This window comes from Photinus pyralis, unplaced genomic scaffold (genome assembly GCF_008802855.1).
Source record: "Photinus pyralis isolate 1611_PpyrPB1 unplaced genomic scaffold, Ppyr1.3 Ppyr1.4_LG10, whole genome shotgun sequence".
NCBI lineage: Eukaryota > Metazoa > Arthropoda > Insecta > Coleoptera > Lampyridae > Photinus > Photinus pyralis.
The window spans coordinates 6926550-6938881 of NW_022170250.1; the positions used below are offsets into that span (position 1 = coordinate 6926550).

Below are 12332 nucleotides of genomic sequence, written 5' to 3' on the forward strand. Positions count from 1 at the left end.
GGTTACTACCTGTATAATTACACCTTCAAAACACCACAACCAAAATAATCAAGAATAAAAAACGGGATCGCGTGATGCCTTCCGTTGACCCGCCATCTTCTTTATTCTCCCATACCTTGGTTACGAAAATCCCGTAGTATCCGGCATTTGCGCAAAACGGTCGATTGGTTATATACAGAGCATATCATATTTTTGTTTCAGATGTAAAGGTGTATTGCCTAACTATAAGGGTGGATTATTACAGACGTAATCTCAAAATGTCAAAATTCAAAATGGCGCCCATAAAAAAAATTAAAGATACCACGTGTTTCTCCGTCATTATAAAAGTTATTAAAAACGGGATGCCATATTCGAAATCTCCATTAAGATGTCTCTGAAAGAACGTACAGTACATGGACCACTCGGATCGTGTAAAGAGTAGCTTTTATAGTTACCGCGTAGTACGGGAAGCTTTAAATCTTCTAAATGTCCACAAATAAATAGGTTTGCTTTTTTTTGTGAGTGGCTTCCAACACTTCCTCCTTGAGACAACAAGATTGCTATCTTTTTTATCAATTTTAGTTTATTACAAAGTGTGTTACATCCTCTTTCTAGAACTTTTAACAATCTACAAAACAATTTTCGAATTTGCATAATTAGGTTTCAACTCAACCGTATTAGTAGAGATTTAATAATTTTTGTGTAACCGTATTTTTCTTATTGTATATTCGTAAGTCGTACAGAAGATAAAATATAAGCTTTCCAACGATGTGTTGCAAGATCTATGCTGCCATTAAAAAAAATTGCCGGTCGTGTCAAAAAACCATACGGGACATAAATTGTCTTTTCATGCTAGAAACCTTCAAATCGATATCTCCAACCGTTTTCACACCAGCGCTTTGGTTCCATTTTTCTTAACCACTCTGTATAAATGGAGCAAACATTTATAGCAAAAATGGTGTAACGGTGTCAAATAATAAAAGTTAACGGCATTTTCCACACACGTAATGCAGCATTGAGGTTAAATCATGCCAATTTGAAAAACAAAGGTTAGATTTAGACTGTTTGGTTTAGTTTGTGATTCCTAATCAGGATCGGTAACACACTTTTATGATCACCGTGTAGATACCAACACTACAGATGTAGGATTAATGTCCGTTTGTTATGTTGGCAACGCCGCATATAACTGTCAGTCACGTATGCACAAATGACGGATTTTAATTTGATAACAACAAACAGAACTGTGTTGATAAGCAATGACTGATGTTGCGGTAGACGTTTCGGGTAACATTGAAGTACCCCCCGAGAAACAGTCGATACAACCCTCGAAGTAAGTCCCACCGAACCTTTACCATATAAATCGTACCCTTTTTCAGATTTCTACCGTTTCCCACGCAACTACCTCAAGCGAAAGAATGGGTACAGCAGCGACGCCAGAACATACGTCCATGGTTGCAGTTCGTGCAGACTTCCAACTTCAAATTTCCGCAGTCGTTACCGAGATTGAGCCGACGGTATATGAGAAACATAGAGTACTTTCAAAGCAATTACATATTCGTTTTCCTGATACTTATAGCGTATTGTCTGTAGGTACTCGTCTGGACGTTAAACGTACTGTCTACAAGTGAGATGTTTTAGGATCACATCGCCCTTATTGTTATTTGCGCTCGCCGGTAGTTTCTTCGTTGGCTATAAATTGTCGATGCGCCATGCGGAGGGGAAGAAAGTAATAGTTTTCGGACACGAGTTGGCTCTGGCTCAGCAATTTGGTATTCTCTCAATATGTTCAATGCCGGTGTTTTATATCGTTGGAGCTGGTGCGGCGATGTTTTGGGTTTTAGGTGCATCGTTTTTCCTAATTACTTTACACGCAGTATTTTACAATATCGATGCTGTTGTTGAAGATGAAAGCAGTTTCGGTTTAATGGAGAATGTTTAGATCTCTAATTGTAAATATTTGTAATTGTTTTATATTATATTGTAATTATGTATTGTAGTTTTCTCATCATTTTTATGATTTTGTAAATTCCTAATGTTTATTCATTACTGAGTGAAGACGGGTGGCATCTTCATGGTGTATAAATAAGGTTCTTGGATACGAAAGATGGAATTGTGATAATCCACCCTTACGGTTAGGCAACACACCGTTGCATCTGAAACAAAAATATGATGTCCTCTGTATATAACTAAACGACCGTTTTGCGCAGATGCAGAATAGTAGAGGATTTTCGTAACGAAGCTAGGGGAAAAAAGAGCGTGGCTGAAGAGGAAAGATGGCGACGGAGTCGTCGGAAAGCATCACGCGTTCCCGGATTTTATTCTTTATTATTTTGGTTGTGGTGTTTTGCTCGTAGTTTTTTCCGAGTTGCCAACGGTAAGTATAGGGTCAACGTTTTCAGTGTCGGTTTGATAGACCCCTAGGACCATTACAGAATTATATAAAACTTATTTAAATGAATAAACAATCATTTGTTTAAATAAATTGATTTCATATATTAAAAAAATCTACTAGTTTTGTGCTTATGAAGAGATGGAGAATAATGTATTTTATTAGATACAAGACATGACAGCATGTAATAGTTGATTACAACCCTTAAGCGGGTTAACCTGAAGTCGCATCCCCATAGAAGTTGCCTTTATTGAAAATTCCCCTAGGTCAAGACGCGCATTCATGGTATAGGAAGTTACAGCAATTGGCAATGGCCCAAAAGGTGTAGATGAATTTTCTTTACGATCCTGCCAGATCAATTGGAGTTCTGTACTGGCCGTATACGACTTCAGCGTTCCTTAGAAGTTAAGGTGGGTCTTTGTTGATAATGGATAAATTACTTTGGAGATAGGAGTTCGGCAGTGTCAGCGAGGCGTCAGTGGAGTATTTTACTTCGTGCTTTGCGCCACATTAATTGGCTATCGCCCAAGTCGGTGATAGAAAACAATGTACATGAAAAATGAAACGGTGAGTACGATGTTACAAATTACCCATTGCGCTTATTGCAAATGAACTTAGTTTGCTTTAGTTTTCCATAATTTGTCTAAATTTTACTTAGAGACCTCATTCTTCGTCTGGTTTACACAAAAAATGTAAACAGGCCCGCTTGAAATGCTAGTCTTGTATTAATACATACAACAACACCCCTAGGGTTGATACGGTGCGTTTGCGATTAACGTATTCTTAAAACGTTTTTTACACTTTATTTGCCGCTATGCTTCCACTAACTTTTACTTTTTTAGCAAAAATAACTTGACCGCAATTAAAAGCAGGTTGTAAAACCAAGAACTGGTTGGGGTACTAGCAGGTAGCTGTGCAACAGGTGACTGATCTTTGGTGCAATAAAACCCTTTTGTTCAAATTAAGATGGAATATAGCCCTGCTGGCAAAACCAAACAAAAAAAAAACGTGTAAGAATTAATGAGTCGTAACACATATCGCACATAGAGCTTCTGTTATGAGGATCTCGCCCCCGAGATAGGTAACTGGTCCTTCGTTCTGGGAATTGAAACCTACAGTTAAAAGTCGAGGTCAGTCCCTACATAAAGTGTCGTAACTAATGTTTTTTAACAGTATATGCCACACGGTTGGTTTGTTTCGTACACCCTTAAATTGTATATAATTACTGGTTACTCTATGCATAACACTTTCTTTTCTTTTTTATACATTAGGATTTTACTTATTTTAAAACTGCGGTTGTAGTTGAAGTTTAACCCTAATACAAGACCGTACCGTCCCGTCAGAAATGGTAATTGCCGAGAGCGTCCAAAAGCATTTCGAATCACGAAGACGTAATACTGATTACTGAGAGTCGGGTTCTTCGCGACGCATATCATACATTATGAGAAACCTCTCTGGCAATTGATAAATATTATTTTTCGTAATATTGTCTTTGTAGTGTACTTAACCCCCAGGTTCTATACTAACTTCACACGACAAAAACACGGAAATAAAGTCAGCCCGGCAACGTTTAAAAATGGTTACGTTAGTTATAGACAACGCTTTGACCTGAAGCACAGTAGGGAAGGAACGTAAAATAAAACACTCAAATTGTGAAAAGTTTGTTTAAATTATCGCAATTATTAAGATTGTAAAAGCTCGGAAATTTAAGTCGAAATAAATTACATTGCAAAAATAAACTTTGAAAATGGTAGTTCACCGAATCAAAATAGAAACAGGCTAGGGAAAAAAGAACCTACCAATAAAAAAACCAGCCGTCAAATTAATATCAAATTGTGTTGTAAAATTAATTGTTTGTAATGATGTGAATGCGTAACATAAAATTATAACATCACAAAAAGTAGCAGGTAAACTTCAAGAGGTAATAAATAGGTTAAAAACAAGTTTTCGGAATTATGGGTCAGGTAAGCAGGTACCAAGATTTTAAGAAAGGGTGAAATACACTCATCTGTGGTGCAATAAAGACCTTTTGTTAAAAGCAAGATGGAAAATTACATGGCCTTGTAGGCAAATTTAACTAAAAACAAGGTATGTGGAAATTACGAATTGTAACTCATTTATCGCGCAAAGATTCTAAACTAAAGAGCTTTGATTAGCGTAATCCCGCACCTGCAAGATGGGTAACCTGCCCCTAGTTTCGGAGTTTCGAGCTTACAGTTGAATGTTGAAGACAATCATGAAATTAGGTGTCGTAACTCAATTTTGACTACAGTTTTTACCATCCCTCATGACTAGCTGCTTCATTCGCGGAGAAAATGGTTAGTTACAAACAACAAGTCAACAAACGAATCGGTAATTTCCACATATTAAATTTAAATGAAAACTTATATGAATGCAACTTCAGGGACCAGACCAAGTAATCAACATCAATAAACATAAATTAAGCAAGCATTGTACCAAAAACGTAAACAATTACGAACAATAGCATAACGGTATCACATATGTGATTATGCATTGCGGTTAAACGAATTAAATTTCAAAAATAAAGATTCAAACACACACAAAAATATAAAATTCGGCCTACAAAACACAAATACGATATAAAGAAATTCTAAGATTACTACCTGCATTAAATAACGCAAAATAACAACAAACATTTATGGGCTACGCTGTCACGACCGCCATTCATAACAAGATGCTAAACGTAACCAACGTTCCTGCTTTCTAGACATTGAACTATATACTCTGTGTATATAGTTCAATGTTTCTAGATGGCGCACTTTTCCCCTCCTAAAAATTGCATGGTTGCCAACTCTCAAAAATGTATCTATCGTCGTAAGTTGTATATACAGGGTGAAACCTTTCATCTTTAAAAAAATATATTCAGAAGCCGAGCATCTAACGCCAACTGACGTAAGGAGGACACCTCGAGTTCAGAAACGGACACTTTTGACCCCCTGAAAGTGAATAGCGTTTTCCCGTAACTTCGGGTTCCGTCGAACGGGCGAGTTTTAAAAAAATTTCCGGTCCCAATTGTGTTGCCATTTTTTAAGCCTACACCATTCGTCTATAGTGTGTAGTCAATGGGAATAGGTAGGTGTAAAAATAAACTATTAATTAATTAATCTTCAATTCTAAAATTATTTTAGAATAATCACCCCTAAAATTCAGTAGCAACCCCCAACGCAGTATCAAAACCCAGTACTATACCGTTGTCCATTTGCCATTGTTACCTTTCTACTTTCCCCCCTACGTGTACGATAAGTTGCCTATTGTACAGGTACAAACCAAATTATCGAAAAAGTATCAAACAATAACAAATTAGTAATCAATCCTCCTCTGCGCCGGTTACGGATTTGGACACAAAACGTTTACCGTCCCACGGAGATCCTGGAATCGAGTCAGGGTCATTTTCATCCGGTTGCTTTAGATTTCATTATTGTTTTCGCACACTTTGCGATGAATCAAGAACGTCCTCTATAAAGTGTTTCATAATTCGTCATTAGAGACAAGGTTGGCCGATTTGAAAAATTTCGCGCGTCAAAGAAATGGGTCGCGTTCGCCCGAAAGGCCAAGGATCATTTTCGAAAAATCTTCGCCCGTCGACCGATCAAAACAACGTACCTATACAAGTAGCTCGTTTAATTTACATAATCCAATTCATTAATGACATTTTAATAAAGAAATATTATTCTCTTCAATAGATGCGCGAAATAATTAGCTAGAAAAATTTAATTAGCTTGTTTGTGTCATTAATTATAAACACGGATGTTACAACAAAGCACGGACGTAGGTAGGTCTAGAAATATTTTGGCGACTGAAGCTGAAGGGAATAGGGATGCCACCCACCCGCGAGAATACGGATATGGTCACGAATTTCCCACAATTGCCGCGAAATTAACATAAAGTAGGTATTTGCGATATGTCTAATGCAATAAAGGTTACCTAACGAAATACTGACGCTATTAGGTGACATCCAATTTTTTCGCAGTTATTTTAATGGCGCAACAGTTTTTAGAAAAGTATTTTTATGATATACTCGAACGGTAGGCACCGGCCTTCATTCAACTATTTATTATATAATTAGCGTTTTTCGATAATTCATCTTTGCCTGCGATATTTTGTACTACAACAAAAATAATAAAAGCTTCTATTTTCAAAGTCAATTATAGGCACAATAATAAAGTTGATTATTACTATATATAAATGGGTACTATACTCTCCTCGTCTGTCGCCTACCTTTACGATCTGACAAAACGCGAATAAACGAAACGAGGCATTTAATTGGCAGATCCTGTTTTCCGCAAAAATTATATAATCGCGAAAGAATTATGTTAATTGCCAGAAGAGAAATATTATACTAAATTGTCTACGACTAAAAATAAGCCATTATACGGTGAGTCATTCGCGCACCGGGTGACAGAAATGGACTAATGCAAATCACATACCCACCATTAAATAAACAAACATTACCTCATCCATATTGTCTCCGTATCTAAGCTCAAAATAAAACTATTTCCAACTACATTGCTATAATTTTGTTGTATTGTACACATTTTTAGTATCAAAGATCATGTGTATATTTAAAATTTGTATCTACTTTAATTTTTGCGATTATATTGCCATATTGAAATGGTACCAAAGTAAACAGTTTTTTTTAAAATACTGTTTCACATTGTATATATTTTATTCCGCACTGTGTATATTGTACCGAAATTGCAGTCGCCTCGGAGACGAGGATATTGACAGGGACAGTGCGTCATATTCTTGAAAGGGATAGGGTTAATTAAATTTTGTTAATCGTTTCATTACAGGTAAGTTATTAAATAAATAAAAGGTTTATTTATTATTTATTTATTATTTTTTTTATTTAGGATTATAATAAATTAAGTGATTTAACGGCAAGTACAAGCGGATATAAAGAACGGCCAACAACAATTTCAAGGGATTTCTGAAATTGATGACCGAATTTCCCATGTGGATTACAAGGTAGTGAGATGTATGATTTCAAATTTCAAACTACCGTTGGAGTATATAGAGACACTGTTCAAACGACAAGTACCATTGACATATATAGAGACACCGTTCGAAAGTATTTGGGGTTTTACAGTATAGTTGAATTCCGTAGTTCTAATGTAATAAGCGTATACCTGAACCATAAAACAATTTTTTTAGCAGTAAAAGTTTATTTAAAAATAGGGGCTGATTAGAAAAAAAAGTAATGAACATGTGCGGTATTAGGGGTTTATTTAAAACGAGATGATTGTGGCGGGATCTGTGACGTAATAAGCCCGACCAATCAGCTGCTAGAACCATTCAGATGACATACGACTTGGCAACATGGCAGGAGAATGTCATTTGTAACTTGTCGTTCACTTTCGCGTTAAATGTCAAATCCGACAAACGTCAGGCTCTGGCACAAGGTTGCCTGCTCACTTCTACGTGATTGGTTGTAGGTTTGTGACGTATTTGGACTGTAGCGTTTCAAATTCGGACTAAAAACACAGCTTTTCAATAATTTATTTTGGTTTTATTTTACTCGCAATTAAAATTTGGGGAAACACGAGTCTTTTTATTTTTATTGTACTTTGTAGATCAGAAATAAAAAATGAAGCCGGGATGCCTCCCCATGGGGGTTAGGTACTGTTTAACAATAAAATAGTTTACAATGTCAAAATTGTAAAACAATGTTAGTCTGTATAGGAAGGAAATTGTGTGTTAAATTACCTTTGGCAAGCTAGCTTTTTTGCGGTTCAAGCAGGTTCATTTTGTGTTTGAGGTCACTTTGCTTTCTGCATCCGTTGAGTTTAATTTGTTCTGATTTGTGCAATTATTGTCCATCTGCAAAAAGGTAGCGTACTAAGCGGCATTCATCTCGAAATACAATTTTAGTCTAAGGTTACCGTATCCAGGACCTTCAGATACATTCCGGATTGGAGGAGGTCCGGCTAATTAACGTTGCATTTTATGTACTTTTTGCTATCCTTTACAAATGGGAAGGGATTGGAGGTGCTTTTAAAAATACTTGAGCTGTCCTTTCGTTAGCTTATCAAATTTTATATTAAACTAACGTCAGATTTAAATTATTCAAATTCAAGGGTTACTTCTTCGGATTGTTAATCCTTGTACATTGTAGATGTGATGTAAAATGCATTTTCTACAGTTACCTCTCATGCTCCAGATTTTTCCTCTATGTTTAACCTCTGTGAATAGAAATGGTAACATAAAAACTCAAATAAATCAACACAAACTAAACCCATGTTACAATTTTCAGTCAGAATACAATGAGGCAATAAAAAGATGAGCTTTTCTCATGTTTTTTCGCTTCAATCCCTGTCATGAGATAAAACAGAACCGGCAGGTCCGTCGATGGTTATCGTGCTTAAAAATCAAAATAAATATAATGTATAAAGTACGTCATGCGGGCGTTTTATTTGCTCCCAGAACCTACAGTATTGTTGAGTCACCCTGTATGCGTTTAATTTCATTTATTTTTCACGTAAAATGTTGGTCGCTAATTTAGAATCAACACAATCTCGATCATATTTGCATTTGAATTCATTGTTGCGTTTATTTAGAATTATTTGTTTAAATAATCGCTTGAATTTTGTTTATTTAATTGAAAAGAAATTAGATACGTGTTAAACTCTTTTTTACTCTTTTGTAAAGTGTTATCTCCGGTCATTGCGATAAGAAGTTCTCCAAGTTACCCGTTAAAAGGAGTTTTTTTCCATCATCTAAGCGTTAGCAAAAGCGAGAAAAACACGAACTCGGAACACCAGCGTAGTAATACACACCTCGCACTCAGCAATGGCCGGATCCCTACGTTGTGAAAGACCAGGTTGCGTTACTCAAGGCTGAAAGGGTTCTTATAAATTTAGAAAAAATACATTTAAAGCCAAAAAGTGCCATGTTCCCCTAGAACTTATCGGACAAAGGAACAGAAATTCCGAATCACTGTTCACAGATGTGAAATATAGAAGGAAAATATGGAGCATGAGGGGTAACTGTGGAAAACGCTAACACATTTTACATCACATCCGAGTAAGTAACCCTTGAATTTAAATAATTGAAATCTGACGTGAATGCAATAAAACACCTTCAATCCTTTCCCATGTGTGAAGTAATACATTCTGAAGTCTCTTACACAAAGTACCGGGTGACCCAATAAGACTGTTCCTCGGCCATATCTCGAGAACCGTTCGTCATATGACTTAGGGCAAAGAGTAATTATTAAGTATTCTTTACTTAGGGGTAAAAAAATTATTGGATAAATCGGTCATGAAGAATCGCTGGAAAATATTTTCAAGTTCTAAAAATGACCACCAGAGGGCGTAACTGCCATCTTAAAATTGAAAATTGCAGTTTCTTTAAATTTCGCATAATAAACTAAAAAGTTTTTTTTCATATTTTTAAAGAGAACCAGTTTATCTATCATTTGTTTGTTTTTGCAATAACCTGCTTTAACTTCTTAACCGTTTGACCGATTGTAACATATTTAGTATGGTTGAAAAGAGCATTCCTTGGGCAATGAGAATCAAATATAGTTAATTTAGTTGAATCCTTCTCCGCCAGGGGGCTAGTTTTGACACTATGATCCAAAATCATTGAACTATATGGTTATAGTTCAATGTCCAAAATCTATCAAAAACATCAAATGGAATGATATGATTTTTTCTTTATGAAAAAGTAGCCAAATAACATCCAAAGAGGCCAGTGAAATCCGTTTTTCAAAATAATTTCGTTCCTAACCTCAAATATTTGGAAAATGAGATTAATTAATAAATAAATAAAAATGCTTAAATTGTATCTTAAATTTACTTTTTACGTATTTCCGGTATTTGTCGATGGTGCGAAAGAAAAGCACCCTACACTTTTAGGTAGGCCTTGGAAAATTAAACAAATGAAACACGATGCAATATAAAATAATAACAGCCGTAATTTGTAAATTATTCTGCTGTGATTACATTCAGAAAGTGCAGTTTTTTGAATTTGTAATCTTTTCTAAAATGCCGACTTCTAACCAAGAAGCATTTAATATGCTGGCGTAATATTTTGAGTATTTTCAAAATGCGACCATCGCTACCCGCATCTTCTATTGCGTTATCCGAGTCGACCACGAACCATCGCCGTCGTTTGTTTAAATCGGCTCAGCCGTTTCGAAGATACAGCGTGTTCTTTACGTAAACCTTTGAATACCCCGCACCACTCCATTTTTAGAGATACAGGAAAAATTGTCAAACAAAAAAGGTTCAGATTATCGTCAACTTCAAAGACCGGGCATTTTTTGTTAGGTTAATATAGCGGAATTCACGGAAAAATCACTTTTTTAGATTCCAGATTGCAGTTACGCCCCCTAGCGGTCATTTCAGAAACTTAAAAATACTTTCCAGGTTTTTCTCGTGGCCGTTTTCAGGGGCGGATGGGCCCACCGGGATACCGGGAAATTTCCCGGTGGCCCGTCGTAACCAACTGTTATAAATGTATAGTTGTATTTGTATAGTCGTTCAAGATTGGAAGAGACATAGAAAATAAGTAAATAAAGTACGGAAGATTTTTCTCGATTTAGGTCACAGGAATGACATTCTCAGCGCGAGGCGTGGTACTGTGACGGTCGTAACTTGTACCGTATCCGTACGATGACTGGCGATTGCGTCTGCTCACTGCTCTATTTCACGGAAACTGAAAGAAGAGTTAACAAGTTTTGCCAGCAACTGGAAGTTTATTAAGCAGTCAATTGAAGATTCTTACAAAGTGCATTACGGTGATGTTGAAGTAGATTCAGACGATGACGATGGTTTAGAAACAAGATATGTCGAGGCCGAGGATGATGGATCAAAGTCAAAAACATGCACTGAAACCAACAAATGCCAGAAATGCGTTATATGCTGCTATTGTGCAATTTTAAAATATAACTTGTTTAAGGGAGCCTATTCTACACTGGCACTGGCTTATCAATATATACTTTCATTACCCATTTCGCAGGTAGCTTGTGAGCGTTCTTTTTCTACGCTAAAATTTATTAAGAATAGGTTAAGGAACACTGTCTGATAATAGACTTGAGTCATTCATGCTGATGAACATCGAGAAGGAAATTTTGAACGGTATCGACAATGAAGACGTAATTTTTTTCATTATCATACATATTTTTTAATAAACACACCATTCACCAAAAAAAACATAATTTGCTGATCGCTGCTTATAATTTTGGCCTATCATCAGTCAGTTTCCCGGTATGATTTTAGTTGCCCATCCGCCCCTGGCCGTTTTAGTAATAAATTTTTTACCGCAAGCCTCTACGATGGATAGATTCTCAGATACAGTACCTCGCATTCTTATTTGGTCACCCTGTACATGCAATTTATTTATTTTACTAGGTGTGTTATCTCAATTGATCGTACAGGTATTTTGATGTGTTTTTGTACTGAATTGATTTATCATGTTTTCCACTGCATTTATGATGTCTTGTGTATTTTGTTTTTATGAACTTGTTTAATTGCATTTGATTTGATTATCTGATTTTTATCATACAATTTGAGATGTTTTATTTATGTGTATTTTCTCTTGCATTTTATTGCTGTAGGTGATTTATTTCATGTATTTGTGTGGCCTATGCCAGGGTTTTGTCCCGTAGAAGGTTTCCCTGGCATGGTCTTGTGTGTGCGTTTACGGTTCTGAACAGGTTATTGGAATTTTGTTTATGATTAGTTTAATGTGCAAAATATCTGCAAAATATCATTGATAAACATAAAAACTTAAAAGGTGATTTATGTTATTTTCGTTTTGATATTAAAGAAAGCCTGTGCGTTAATATATTTTTTGATCTTGTCATTTCTTACGCACAAACGTTCTGTCTTTTATTTAATTCCCTTCCCGATTATGTCTCACGTCCCAACACATAAAGAACCGATTACATAACATAGGAGTCCATTCTTTGGGCCGACTGCCATTCAAATTCAAAAGT

General features: G+C 35.9%; 1 protein-coding gene across 3 annotated transcripts; it reads left to right on the forward strand.

The window, feature by feature from the left end:
• The first annotated feature begins 1151 nt into the window (after nt 1-1151).
• On the forward strand, nt 1152-2935 carry LOC116162385 (prenylated Rab acceptor protein 1). 3 transcript variants are annotated; one of them, XR_004143538.1, is made up of 6 exons: nt 1152-1309; nt 1356-1565; nt 1618-1928; nt 1977-2353; nt 2635-2778; nt 2820-2935. XR_004143538.1 is itself a non-coding variant. In XM_031476001.1 (3 exons), the coding sequence occupies exons 1-3, from the start codon at nt 1236-1238 to the stop codon at nt 1916-1918; spliced, it is 585 nt and encodes a 194-aa protein (XP_031331861.1). In that variant the 5' UTR covers nt 1152-1235; the 3' UTR covers nt 1919-1975. The 3 variants fall into 3 exon arrangements, 1 of the variants encoding a protein (XP_031331861.1); XR_004143537.1 differs by having other exon boundaries at nt 2635-2935; XM_031476001.1 differs by lacking the exons at nt 1977-2353; nt 2635-2778; nt 2820-2935 and having other exon boundaries at nt 1618-1975.
• Nucleotides 2936-12332: the final 9397 nt, after the last annotated feature.